Below are 12,484 nucleotides of genomic sequence, written 5' to 3' on the forward strand. Positions count from 1 at the left end.
TATGCCTCTCCCAAGTTTGATACTGTTATTCTGCGGCCATGTGCTGTGAGAAATGGAACATTATCAACGCTTGTGTATTTACTGAGAAAATACACATTATTGCAGCTTTCCACTTTGTACCCATCAGGTTAATTCTCAAAACAATACCAAAGCAAAGGGCAAAATATTTGAAAGGAATGAGATAAGAGTTGGTTAGCGAGTGGACTTGGGTCAAGGGATCGCCATGGAGAATGCACCAGTTAGTTATGACTGACAGTTGACTGCCAACCTTTGTTTATACATTTTAAACCAGACAAGATGCTTGATCGAGGCACAGCTTTGAGAAATGAACCAGAGAATGGCTGCGACCTATATGGTTGAGGTGAAACAGGCACTGTGTGGAGATGCTCTTTATCCCCACATGTATATTAATATATGCAACTTTCAGTATACATGACTGACTATGCTAAATCAATCGTCAGCGTAATTCTTTGACTGTCTGGTCAACATTTGCTAAATTATCCTATCGTGGAATCACAGTGACGTGGGATATTTGTTGAGTTTTGTGTACATGGGCTAGTTGGATATGGTCTGTACATTGTTGTGAACAAGCAAAGGGCCATACTGTTTGAAATGACCCATCAGTCTTTGGGATGTACAGCACCACACCAGCACTGAAACTCATAGACCACATTACTCAGTTTTGTGGTGGACCATCTTGTTAGCTGGACAGTGGCGCCCTGTTTAAAGGGTGAACACCACTTGTGTTAATTCGACATAGTAGCAGTGTGAAACAGCTACCTTCGTGAGTTGCAAAAGTATTTTGGTACCTTGCCCTTACAGGGTAATCTGGGGTAGACTTCACACTTTACAGGACCAGAGGTGACAGCCCTTAGCCCGTTCATGAATTTACGCACTGCAGTGAAAATTGGGTTTGGTCGAGGTGTGCATTATTCTGTAGGATGGTTTTGATGAAACCTTTTTTCAACATTTTAAGGTTGCATAGTAAACAAATGGCTCAGCCCCAGTTTGAGGGTTCCAATAAAGCCAGTATTATACTGCATAGAACTTCAAGAATCCCCCCCCACACACACAATGCATGGCAAAGTAGACAATAGTAGACAACTTTGGGCTGATTTTCCCCTTGTATGTATCTGATGACACATTTCTTACGTTTGAATCTGTGGTCGAGCGTGCAAAATTGTTTTAGCAGGCTCTATCCTGTCTGCCTTTTAAAGTTAAGGCCACAATCTTGTGAATGGGGCTAGGCCATTTATTCTCCACTGATGAAATAAGGCATGTTAAAGCCATCCTGTGGGAACATTGCTGCCATGATCCGATAATTTCTTGCCTTATGTTGCACACTTGAGAACAGACTGTTTAGCAGCGGGAGCAATGATTTCCCTTTTTCTATGTGCTATACTGCGCATATTGTCCCCTTCAAAGGGAACAAAGCATGGAATGAATTTAACACGGTGCAGACCCAATAACAGCATCAGGACAACTACAGCACGAATAACTCCAGGAATATCTGGAATTCCAAATATCCGTCCTCGATGACGTAGTTGATCTTGGGTCACATCCTGCATGCCGGTTCATGATTGTGGAAGCCCGCTCCCTCCATAGCTAGAATGTGAGAGGGGCCAGAAAGGGGGCTGAGTGCCTTCACTAAGGGATACATCAGAGTAATGTTCAAGTTCAATGTGAAAATTGAGGAATTGAAAGAGAATACCTGATGCCAAGCGGAAACAGTGCCCAGCACGTCTGGTGCCTTTAGACAGGAAGGCAAAGACCGCAGTCACTAGGCAGTAGAGACAGAGGTTAAGCAACATAAGCAATTCCAACTTTTTATAAATAAAGTGGGAGGAAATTGCCCATTCCATCATTTCGGAGAGTCTGACAGAACCGTTCTAAAGTCTGAAACTTTCTTTTTCTCATCTTCCGATTTATTCCTTCTCGTTATCACTGGCAAGACTGGGATTTGTTCACCATCCTAGTTAGGGTGAGGAGATGAGAGAACTGCATGGCTTGCTAAGCCATTTTGTGGTGTGGGGTTAACATTATTGTGGGATTAAAAACGGAAATCACTGGAGAAACTCAACAGGTCTGTCAGCGTCTGTGGAGAGAGAAAAAGAGTTGATGTTTTGAGTCCAAAGCCTTTTTGCAATTCAGACTCACCTAAGAGTCTTTGGATTCAAAACGTCAACCGTTTTTCTCTCTCAGCAGATGCGGACAGACCTGCTGAGTTTCGTCAGCAATATCTGTTTTCATTTCAGATTTCCAACATCTACAGTATTTTTGCTGTTACATTATTCTGAGGCTTTAGTTACAATATCAACCAGTTAAAGATGGAAGCTTTCCTTCCCTAAAGGACATCTATTGGCTCTCCTTAGCAAAGCCTTGAAGATCATTTCTATTAATATCAGATTTTCATTTTCCCAGGCAATCTTACACAGCTGAATTTCTCAGTTTATCATGATGGGGTTTGGGCTCCATTCTCTCGATTACCAGTGCAAGAGTCACACAACCAGTACACTGCATCATTTCCTTACTGGGGACATGACCCTATTGATGAAAGTGAGAGATGGCAATTTCCTCATCCTTGTACACAGTATCTACTGTTTGGTGTTTCTGTTAAAACAATACTTGGTTTAGCCCAGGTCAGCTTGCTATGTGATGTGTATCTAATAGCATTAGTGTGCTGCTTTTGGCCTTTGCAGTGGTGACGGACCACACCAGGAACAGCCAATACCAGAGACGTTCTCGAAACAGAGCAGACGAGGCTATTGCGGCTGCTGTAAAGAGTTGTATACCTGTCTGGAACAGGTAAGGATAGTGTGAGTGCTTCACAATTGTCAAAAAATAAATTGAGTCTAGGATAACTTGACAATGCAGGCCCCCGTGGTCGTCATCTTGGGTTACTGGCGCATCCGCTTCTGAACGGGAAGGTCAGGGATTTGAGCTGAGGGGCAGAGAATTCCGCATTTAACCTTGGCTGACAATCCAGTGCAGTGCTGATGGAAGGCTGCACTGTCAGCGATGCTATTGAGCTTGATGGCCTATTCACTTCCCCAAGGTGATTAAAAAGGATTACGCAGCTGTACCTGAAGCAAAGCAGGGCAGTTCTCTCTGCTTTCCCGGCCCATGTATTTTCCCTTGACCAATATCAATAGAGCGGTAACGTGAAAGCAAAATGATGCCGAAGCTGGAAATCTGAAACAAAACGTTGGAAATACTCCACGGGTCCGCCAGTTTCTGTGGATCCTGAACCAGATCACAGAGCAGAAACAGTGACTGTCAGCGACCTCACATCAATCGCCTTTTAAAAGAGGAGTTCCTATTCTAATGGAAAACGGGGGAAAATCTCTGCACTGGTTGGAGTCAGGCTTGGCACGTAGTTCAATAATAATCAGCTCCAGGGTGTTTCTGTAGGAGTTCCTCACGGTAGTGTCTTAGGCTCGACCATCTTCAGTCCCACCACCAATGATCTTCCTCCAGGATGTTCACTGATGATAGTATGGTACAATGTTCAGCACCATTCCCGACTCCTCAGTTACTGAACAGTCCGTGTTCAAAGGCAACAAGATCTAGACAATATCCAGGCTTGGGCTGACAATTTTCAAATAACATTCATGCCACACAAATGCCAGTCAATAACCATATCCAATAAGAGACAACCTAACCACTACCCCTTGACACTCAATGGTGTTACCATCACTGAATCCCCGACTATCAACTTCCTGGTTGGGTGGGGAGGGGAGGTTATTATTGACCGGAAACTCGGCTGGACTTGCTGGATAAATACACTTACTATAAGAGCAAGTCAGAGGCTAGGAACACTGCGGTGAGTAACTCACTTCCTGACTTCCCAAAGGCTGTCCACCACTTTACAAGGCAAAGTCAAGATAGTGATGGAATGCTTCCCACTTGCCTGGATGGGTGCAGCTCCAACAACACAGGAAGCTTTGACACCATCCAGGACAAAGCAGCCCGCTTGATTGGCACCATGTCCACAAGCATCCACTCCCTTTACCACTGACGCTTAGTAGCAGCACTGTATACTACCTACAAGATGCACTGCAGAAATTCACCAAAGATCCCTTAACCCCTTCCAAACCTATGATTACTTCCATCGAGAAGGACAAGGGCAGCAGATACCTGGGAAAACCACCACCATCTGCAAGTTACACTCGCCATCCTGACTTGGAAATATTTCGTTGTTCCTTCAGTGTTGCTGGGTAAAAATCCTGAAACTCCAACCCCAGCCCTGCCGAACAGCATTGTAGGTCAACCCACACAGCACATGGACTCCAGCAGTTGAAGAAGACAGCTCCATACCACCTTCTCGAGGGCAGCTAGGGCTGGGCAATAAATGCTGGCCAACAAAGGCCATGAGAGAATAAAAAAAGTTGTCTCGAAAGTTAGGCTGTAAAGCTTCAATACTGGTGCCTAGTCTCGGGCTGTCCAATCAGAAGTGGTTTTCCCTTCTTTACCCTATCAGTTTCCTTTAGTATTTTGAAAGCTACAAACAGCCCCTTAACTTTTTAAATTCCAGTCCTATTTTGAGCAATACTTGTAACTTAATCCTTTGGGTAAAGAAACACCATCCCCACTCAACCAATATATATCCTTCCTGAAGTGTCCAGAGCTAGGTTTAGTTTCTTGGGGTTGTTTAGCTAAAGAATGACTGACTTCTCGTATTCTTTACCTCTAGTCTGAAAGGCGAGCGTTCCATTTGGAATTTTGATTACTTTCCATACCAATTTGTGACATTTTCATGGATTTCCCAGATTCCCCAAGTCTCTCCGGCACTCTGCTGCTTCCAGCTATTTGCTGTGTCGGAAGTACTGTGTTTTATCCTTAAAGCCCAAATCGTCTCTACTTGCCTACACTGAAATCAATTTTGGGGGCTTTTGCGGCGCAGTGGTAGTGTCCCTGCCTCCGAGCCAGGAGGCCCAGGTTCACGTCCTACCTGCTCTGCATCCTAATATTGTTGACTTTTCAGACAAAAGCTACACTGAAATCTGTGTTGCCAAATTGAATTGAGCCTTCAAAATGTCTTGCGTGCTCCCATCTACGGTGCTAAAATTGCTGCCCGTTTCTCTTCGGCAAATTAATTCACGCAGTTTTCTGTCCCGATTTCCCCCAGAATTGTTAAGAAATGAAAATCATTGAGGCTTCATCGCCTCTGCGAAAGTGATATGTGTGTTCTGTCTGGTTTTTAATCTTGTGACAATCCCATGAAGATGTTGCTCGGCTCTAGGAGCGCGCACGCTCCTGTTGGAGAAAGAGTCCAGGCACCCCTTTGAAACTAGATGTGTACAACCTCTCCCACTCGCTCCAGTTGGTTATAGCAGCTTGCGGCTGCCATACGGCACAGGAAGATCCCAGGCTCCTTCCCAACCTGTCTCGGAATCCCTGCAGTGTGGAAGCAGGCCATTTGGCCCTTCGAGCCCACCCAGACCCCCCCATCTAACCCTGCATTTCCCATGGCTACTCCACCTAGCCTGCACATCATGGGACAATTTAGCATAGCCAATCCACCTAACCGACACATCTTTGGACTGTGGGAGGAACTGGAGCACCTGGCAGAAACTCTGCAGCTGCGGAGAGAATGTGCAAACTCCACACAGACAGTCGCCTGAGGGCGGGATCGAACCCGTGTCCTTGGCGTTGTGAGGCAGCAGCGCTAACCACTGAGCCACCGTGCTGCCCACCCATGCTGGCCCCTGCTGAAGCACTTGGCGAGAGTTGGTAGCAGATGGTTAAGGTGAGCTGCGGCAGCTCCGCAAAGAGGAGGCAGCACGTGGCAGGTTCTCTAATGCTGAATGCAGTTTGTAAGGGAGCCCATGCAAGGGGATAGGAACAGTTTCTGAGAGTGAGGCTGGAGAGCAACTGTCTGGTAGTGCAGCCACTCCAAGGAGTGAACTTCTCATACGCTTGGGTATATATCCTAAGCCAGGTCAAGACTCTTTCAAAGAGGGAGTGAGGTGGGGTGAAGGTAGCTGCAAATGAAATAGAGTGTAATATTGGCCAAGTAGCACTCACTATAACGTTTTGTGCTTTGTTTCTGCTCAGCACCTTCAGACCACTCGGCACCGGCAATTTGCCAGTGAGTCCAGGAGCCAAAGACCAGCTAAAAGCCTCATGGAACGCTTCCTGCAGGATGTCATCCAGTACCACCCTTCCCGATATAAGGACAACAGGTAAACCAAGGGCACTCTTAGACATGAAGAATAAAGAAAATTACAGCACAGGAACAGGCCCTTCGGCCCTCCAAGCCTGTGCCGATCCAGATCCTCTATCTAAACCTGTCACCTATTTTCCCAGGATCTGTATCCCTCTGCTCCCTTCCCATTCATGTATTTGTCTAGATACATCTTAAATGACGCTATCGTGCCCACCTCTACCACCTCCACTGGCAACGCATTCCAGGCACCCACCACCCTCTGCGTAAAGAACTTTCCATGCATATCTCCCTTAAACTTTTCCCCTCTCCCCTTGAAATCATGACCCCTAGTAATTGAGTCCCCCACTCTGGGGGGAAAAAGCTTCTTGCTATCCACCCTGTCTATACCTCTCATGATTTTGTAGACCTCAATCAGGTCCCCCCTCAACCTCTGTCTTTCTAATGTAAATAATCCTAATCTATTCAACCTCTTTTCATAGCTAGCGCCCTCCATACCAGGCAACATCCTGGTGAACCTCCCCTGCACCCCCTCCAAAGCATCCACGTCCTTTTGGTAATGTGGCGACCAGAACTGTATGCAGTATTCCAAATGTGGTTGAACCAAAGTCCTATACAACTGTAACATGACCTGCCAACTCTTGTACTCAATACCCCGTTGGTATGAACACTGTAACTCTCCACCACTTAGCACCTGACGGTCCCGAGAGCTGGTCTGTGCACCTCGTCGCTGTCTATGCACGTGGCCTTGTATGTGCAGCATAAAAGTTATAGAACTGTGATCTGATTAAGGTAGATTGGCATATTTGCCATTGCCTCTGTGAATTCCTAGTTGCGAGCACTTAAGAATATTTTAATAGTTCAAAACAGCGAGAGAACCTCATGAAGCTCTTTCCTACCACTTATCAATGGGCCTAAGATGGCAGAACGGTGATGAGCAGAACTGCTTAAAGTGTAAAAGAATCATCTAGGCTCTAACAAAATCAAAACAGCACATGAAATACTTTATTGGCTGTAAAGTGGTTCAGGTGCTGAGGCCATGAAAGGTGCTGTATAAAATGCACGTCCTTTCCTTTTTGAGCATTTTGATGTTTGCCCAAGTAGGGGTAGGGGAGAATTGTTCAGATGCATGATGATCCTCCCTGCCTAAAGTAGAATGCTCAATACAATGTACTTCAAGCAGTCATGGTTTGCCGATTTGCCATACCAACCTTTTTTGTTAAGCTACTGGCATTGACATTAACTGAGAAGCTCGATCCTTATTTCATCTGGAGTGTTGCTTCTCTTGCCACGTAGAGACGTAGAGTTGTACAGCATGGAAAAAAGACCCTCCAGTCTAACTTGTCCTTGCCAACCAGATATCCTAAATTAATCTAGTCGCATTTGGCCCATATCCCTCTAAACCCTTCCTATTCATGTACCCATCCAGATGCCTTCTAAATGTTGTAATTATACCAGCCTCCACCACTTCCTCTGGCAGATCATTTCATACACACACCACCCTCTGCATGGAAAAAGTTGCCCTAAGCACCCTTTTGTATCTTTTCCCCCCTCATCTTAAACCTTCTGGTTCTGAACTCCCCCATCACAGGGCAGAGACCTTGGCTATTCACCCTATCCATGCCCCTCATGATTTTATAAACTTCTGTAATGTCACCCTTCAGCCTCCGACGCTCCAGGGAAATTAGCCCCAGCCTTATTCAGCATCTCCAATAGCTCAAACCCTCCAACCCTGGCAACATCCTTGTAAATCTTTTCTGAACCCTTTCAAGTATAACAACATCTTTCCTATAGCAGGGAGACCAGAATTGAATGCAGTATTTCCAAAGTGGCCTCACCGATGTCCTGTACAGCCGCAACATGACCTCCCAAAACCTATACTCAATGCACTGACCAACCAAAGCAAGCGCACCAAACACCACCTTCGCCACCCTGTCCACTAACACAACTCCACTGTTGTCGAAAAGTGCCATACGTTTTACAAAGCGAAACATTTTACCAATCAAGACAGATGCAGTAATGCCAAACTTCAAATTATCGCAACAATTTATGCCAAAGAAAGGGAATATCTTCAAGCCTTGTGTCTTTTTATTTTGAATTACCAAGCAGCCTATGTTTCCTCAGGTCTTTCTCTACCGTAGCATCTTTAGCCAACCAGAGTTGACTTGTCAACCAGTCAGCCTTTTCTCCCGTTGCGTAGCTTGTTGTGATTGTTTGTTTGAAATTGGACACTTCTGCATTTGTTCTATTGGGTGCAGATTGAAGCGCTGTGGCAACACGTCTCCGGTTTCAGCAATATTCAAGCCCTGGGAACACGAAACTGTTGTTAACTTCTTGGCTTGTACTCCTCAGGTCGACGTACATGGATCTGCCCTCCATTAGTGCCCCACTTCTCCCCAAGAAGGAGCTGGCAGACATATACTCCTACCAAGATGACAAGGAGACCGTTGGGACCAGGGAGGAGTTACCCAGCACGGATAACGAATCCATCCGATCGGCGCACTTGATGGTGGGGAAGAACGTGGCAAGTTGCAATCGGGTTAAAGCCAGTGTATCATCTCCCGTGTCTGTTGGTGCTCCACTGGGTCACAGAGACACCGCGGCTAAAGAGACGGTGTGTGGGGAGCACTTGATTGACATCAGCTCTGTGACATCTAAAGGCTTGCGAAGGACTGCTTTTCTGGGAGTGACTGAAGGCGTCCTCTCGTGCGGCAAAGCGGATCGGCACGGACATCGGATCGATTTGGGCCTGTACAGACCGACGCCGAGGAAAGGAATAAAAGACCACGATAAAACCAACCCGCCGGCTGTCAGCCAACCCAGGTGCGAGCCGCACGAAAACTGGAATCCCCCTCAAACGAACTTTCCCAACGTCTCTGCGGGGCCAGCTTTTCGCTCTTCCAGGCTGCACCATGTTACCTCTCAGGGTGCCACGGCGGGCTCCCCTCTTCCTCAACTCAGGGACTACACCGGGCCCGGCAGCCCGCGCTGCGCCGCTGGGCGAAGCCAAGCCGAGGAGTGCAGGCCGCAGAACAGGAACGCTGCCACCTGCCTCAGCGACCTCAGGGAGGCGAAGATGGTGGACCGCATCGAGGACCTGGTGTCGGAGACCATCGAGACAGTCATTCAGAAGTACTGCAACAGGCGGACACCACAGTCTCAGGACAGCGACAGCGAGAATTCAGCAGCGGAGGTCAAGGGGGTGCCTACCTTTTGTCAGCTTGAGAAGAAAAGGAAGGCAGTGGAGGCGGGCCTGCAGAGCAGCGTTCCAGGCAGGAAATGGCCCCCCGAAGGAGAGCACCATCCAAGTGCACCTTTGAACAGCGGTGACCTGGTCTGCAGCAGGCAGGCAATGCGTGATACGGCATCTTGCTTCAAGAAGATGCTCTCTTTAAGCCTTTCCAGCGAAAGAAAGGCCGGGGGCCAGCGTCAAGCCGCGGGCGAGGACGGCAGCTCCGGTGGCAGCATCTGTTCCCTTGGCAGTCAGCTGGGGCACCTGAAGTCGACCAGCAGCTCCGAGTGGGACACCTCCGTCAAGGTGGAGAAAGACTGCTCGCGGGTGGCCAGCAAGGACTTGGAGCTGCTGACGGATACCCAGATAACCCTCGACGACCGAGGCTACAAAACCCAGCTGAGCTCCGTCCTGCGCTTCCGGCCGGAGGAGTGCGACAAAACAGACGAGGAGTGCCCTGCCCGCTCGGAGAGCCACGCCAAGGCGGACCAGACGGGAGACGGGCAGCAGGCTCCCGAAGGCGATCGGAAGCTTCGGTCGCTGCCCTGCGTACCCGCCTCCTTCGCCGGGAAGACCTGGTCGGAAATCATGGCGGAGGATGATCTGAAGGTGGAGGCGCTGGTCAAAGAGTTCAAGGAGGGGCGGTACTTATGTTACTTCGACAGCGAGTCGTTGGCCAACTGCGGCAAGAAGCAACGCAGAAAGCACCGGTCCTGCCACAAAGACGCACCGCAGGCCCCCTCCAAGGCATCAGCCGAAAACGCCGGGGCTTTGCCCCACTTGCAGGAGGCCAACGACGAGGCGGAGCCCAAGCCAGAAGCCTGCAGGCCAGAGGCGGGCAAGAAGCCAGGCCTGAGGCACTGCCGCCTGGCGTCCCGCTGCCAGGTGGTGAAGGTGAGCCACGGCACCCAGACCAGCGAGGCCAGCTACCCGGTGGTCAAGAAGAAGTCACGGCGGGCGGAGCAGGAGCCCGAGAACGTGTGGGCTGGCACCGAGGCTGAGGCTGAGGACAGGCCTGGCGCTAAGGCCAGGCTGTGCTCGATGCGGCTGCCCAGGGCCTACCGCAAGATCATGAGCCCGGTGCAGCCACGGACCGTCATCTACGTGCTGTCGTCGCCGGACTTTGCGTCGGCCGCGCAGGCTGCCTGCCACGAGGCCAAGAGGACCTCGAAGGCATCCGACGACGGCGCCAGCCCGGCCAAGTACAAGTACAAGAAGTCGCCGGTCAGGTACTATGATCCGACCACCAACAGGATCGTCGGAACGCCGCCCGGAGCCCACCATGTGCGGCAGCTCTTCAGGAGCCTGAGCCCGGACATCAATATGGGGCAGCTTGCCGACAAGTCGCGGATCAAGGCCGTGGGAGGAGGAGCGGTCCCCACCGCGGCGCTCCCGCATCCGGGTAATAACCAGGCCTCAGGCCTGTGGCCTACTGCTGCCGCCGCCCCCTCGTCCTCTTCCCTCAAGGAGCGGCCTCCTGGCGAGAGCCCCGGCAGTGAGTGCCCGTCCAAAAGCACCGGCGTGGCCTCCAGCTCCCGCCAGCCATCCCTGTCCCGCTCACTGGGCTCGGACGGGGGGCTGAGGCCTCCGCCTGCTCCTCCTCAGCACCAGCGCTGCCCTCGCCGCCGCCGCCACCACCTCCTGTCGGAGCCCAAGAGCGGCCTCCTGTCACCGCTGAGGAAGGAGACGCCCGAGTCGCCTTTCGGCAAGCTCCAGGTGTACGTGGGCCCCAGGAGCCGGAAGCCTCCGGACAAGGAGGGCCCGAGGCAAGGCTCTGGAGAAGGACGGGTGACGGGCTGTGAGGAGGAAGAGGAGGAGTTGGAGGACGGTGATGGGGATGGGAGCAAGGAGGATGGCGCCGCCGGAGCTCCTCCGGAGCCCCGGCCTGCCCTCAGGGGCGCCTCATCCCACTCTGACACGGGTCCACCTACCGCCAGTCCCCCACCCAGCCGCAGGCCCCGTCTCAGGCCTGCTTCCAGGGACGCTGCCTCGGGCAGGATGGCGCTGCGGAGGGAGGCCGAGGTGGTGGTTGTCCCCCGGCAAAGCCCTCGCCAGGCCACCCGCAAGAGAAAGTGAGCCCCTTGCCCTACATCACCCTCCATCATTCTCCATTTGTGGGGCTGGGGCAGCCTCCTGACTGTCTACCACCAACACCAACACCTCCAAGGCCCATTTCTGACCTTCCCCTCCCTTGCACCGTCTGCCTCTCTAAATCGTTGAGTGTTTTTTTTTATTATTTCTATTTGTATGAAGTACTTCAGGGAATTTGCAGCTGAAACACACACACAAAAAAAATTGCAGCCTGTATTTTTATAAAGAGCCCTGGCGTTTTTCTTTACAGTGTCTTGAGTTCAAACATTGGAGCACTGAGCGATTTTGTTACAAAGCGCACCTCGGATGGTTTTTGTAGTTTTAGATGCTTTGAATCCAGCTAGCCAGACTTGACACATATATCTGGAGTAGATGAGACTTGAACCCAGACCTTCTGGGTAGGGATACTGCCACTATGCCACATTCTTCATGTTTGGAGTGTCTGGACTGTTTGTTCTACCTAGTCTAAGCTAGGGTTTAAGCTGCTTTGTTTCAATTCTCTCCTTTTGACCTTCCTTCTGTCTATTTCCCAACCCCTTAGCCTTCTGTCTATTCCCCTACCCCCCAGCATTGAGATTCCCCTTCAAGTTAGTGTGCTGTGTTCCCAGAGGAGCATAGACAGCTATCACATACTGGAGAGATAACTTGTGCTAAGCTTTTAACCAAAGAGCCTCATCTTACCCCAGTGTCCCGCCACTGAGGCAGGAGGCCTGGCTTCAGGTCCCACCTGCTCCATGACATCTCTGAACAGGTTGACTTGAAAATAGCAAACTGTTTTGTTAACCAGCACCTTACAGGGCCAAGAGTGGTTGATTCAATATTCCAGATAATCAAAAGGTCCACACAGTCAATGTAAAAACACGCAGTAATAGAAATGTAATGCAGGGGTTATACACGTCACTTTGCACATTATTTACAGCATAAATCACTTACATGATAATGTGACTTCGCCTTAAAGAAAATGTAACAGTTTCTCACTCCCGCCCTCAACTTAC

The 12,484-nt window shown here is 49.8% G+C and overlaps 1 protein-coding gene across 3 annotated transcripts in view; it reads left to right on the plus strand.

The window, feature by feature from the left end:
- Positions 1–11,717, plus strand: part of zdbf2 (zinc finger, DBF-type containing 2) — a 28,305-nt gene extending 16,588 nt beyond the window's left edge. For 2 of the 3 annotated variants that reach the window (XM_020510906.2, XM_048621409.1), the window contains exons 4-6: positions 2,700–2,805; positions 6,058–6,185; positions 8,519–11,717. In XM_020510906.2, coding sequence (XP_020366495.2) covers positions 2,700–2,805; positions 6,058–6,185; positions 8,519–11,474 — 3,190 coding nt within the window. In that variant the 3' untranslated portion in view covers positions 11,475–11,717. Of the gene's footprint in view, positions 1–2,676; positions 2,806–6,057; positions 6,186–8,518 lie in introns of all 3 variants that reach the window. The other variant, XM_048621410.1, reaches the window with a different exon arrangement.
- The last annotated feature ends 767 nt before the right edge of the window (positions 11,718–12,484 follow it).

The sequence above is a fragment of the Rhincodon typus genome, unplaced genomic scaffold (assembly GCF_021869965.1).
Source record: "Rhincodon typus isolate 14 unplaced genomic scaffold, sRhiTyp1.1 hic_rhity00000636, whole genome shotgun sequence".
In the NCBI taxonomy this organism is placed as follows: Eukaryota; Metazoa; Chordata; class Chondrichthyes; order Orectolobiformes; family Rhincodontidae; genus Rhincodon; species Rhincodon typus.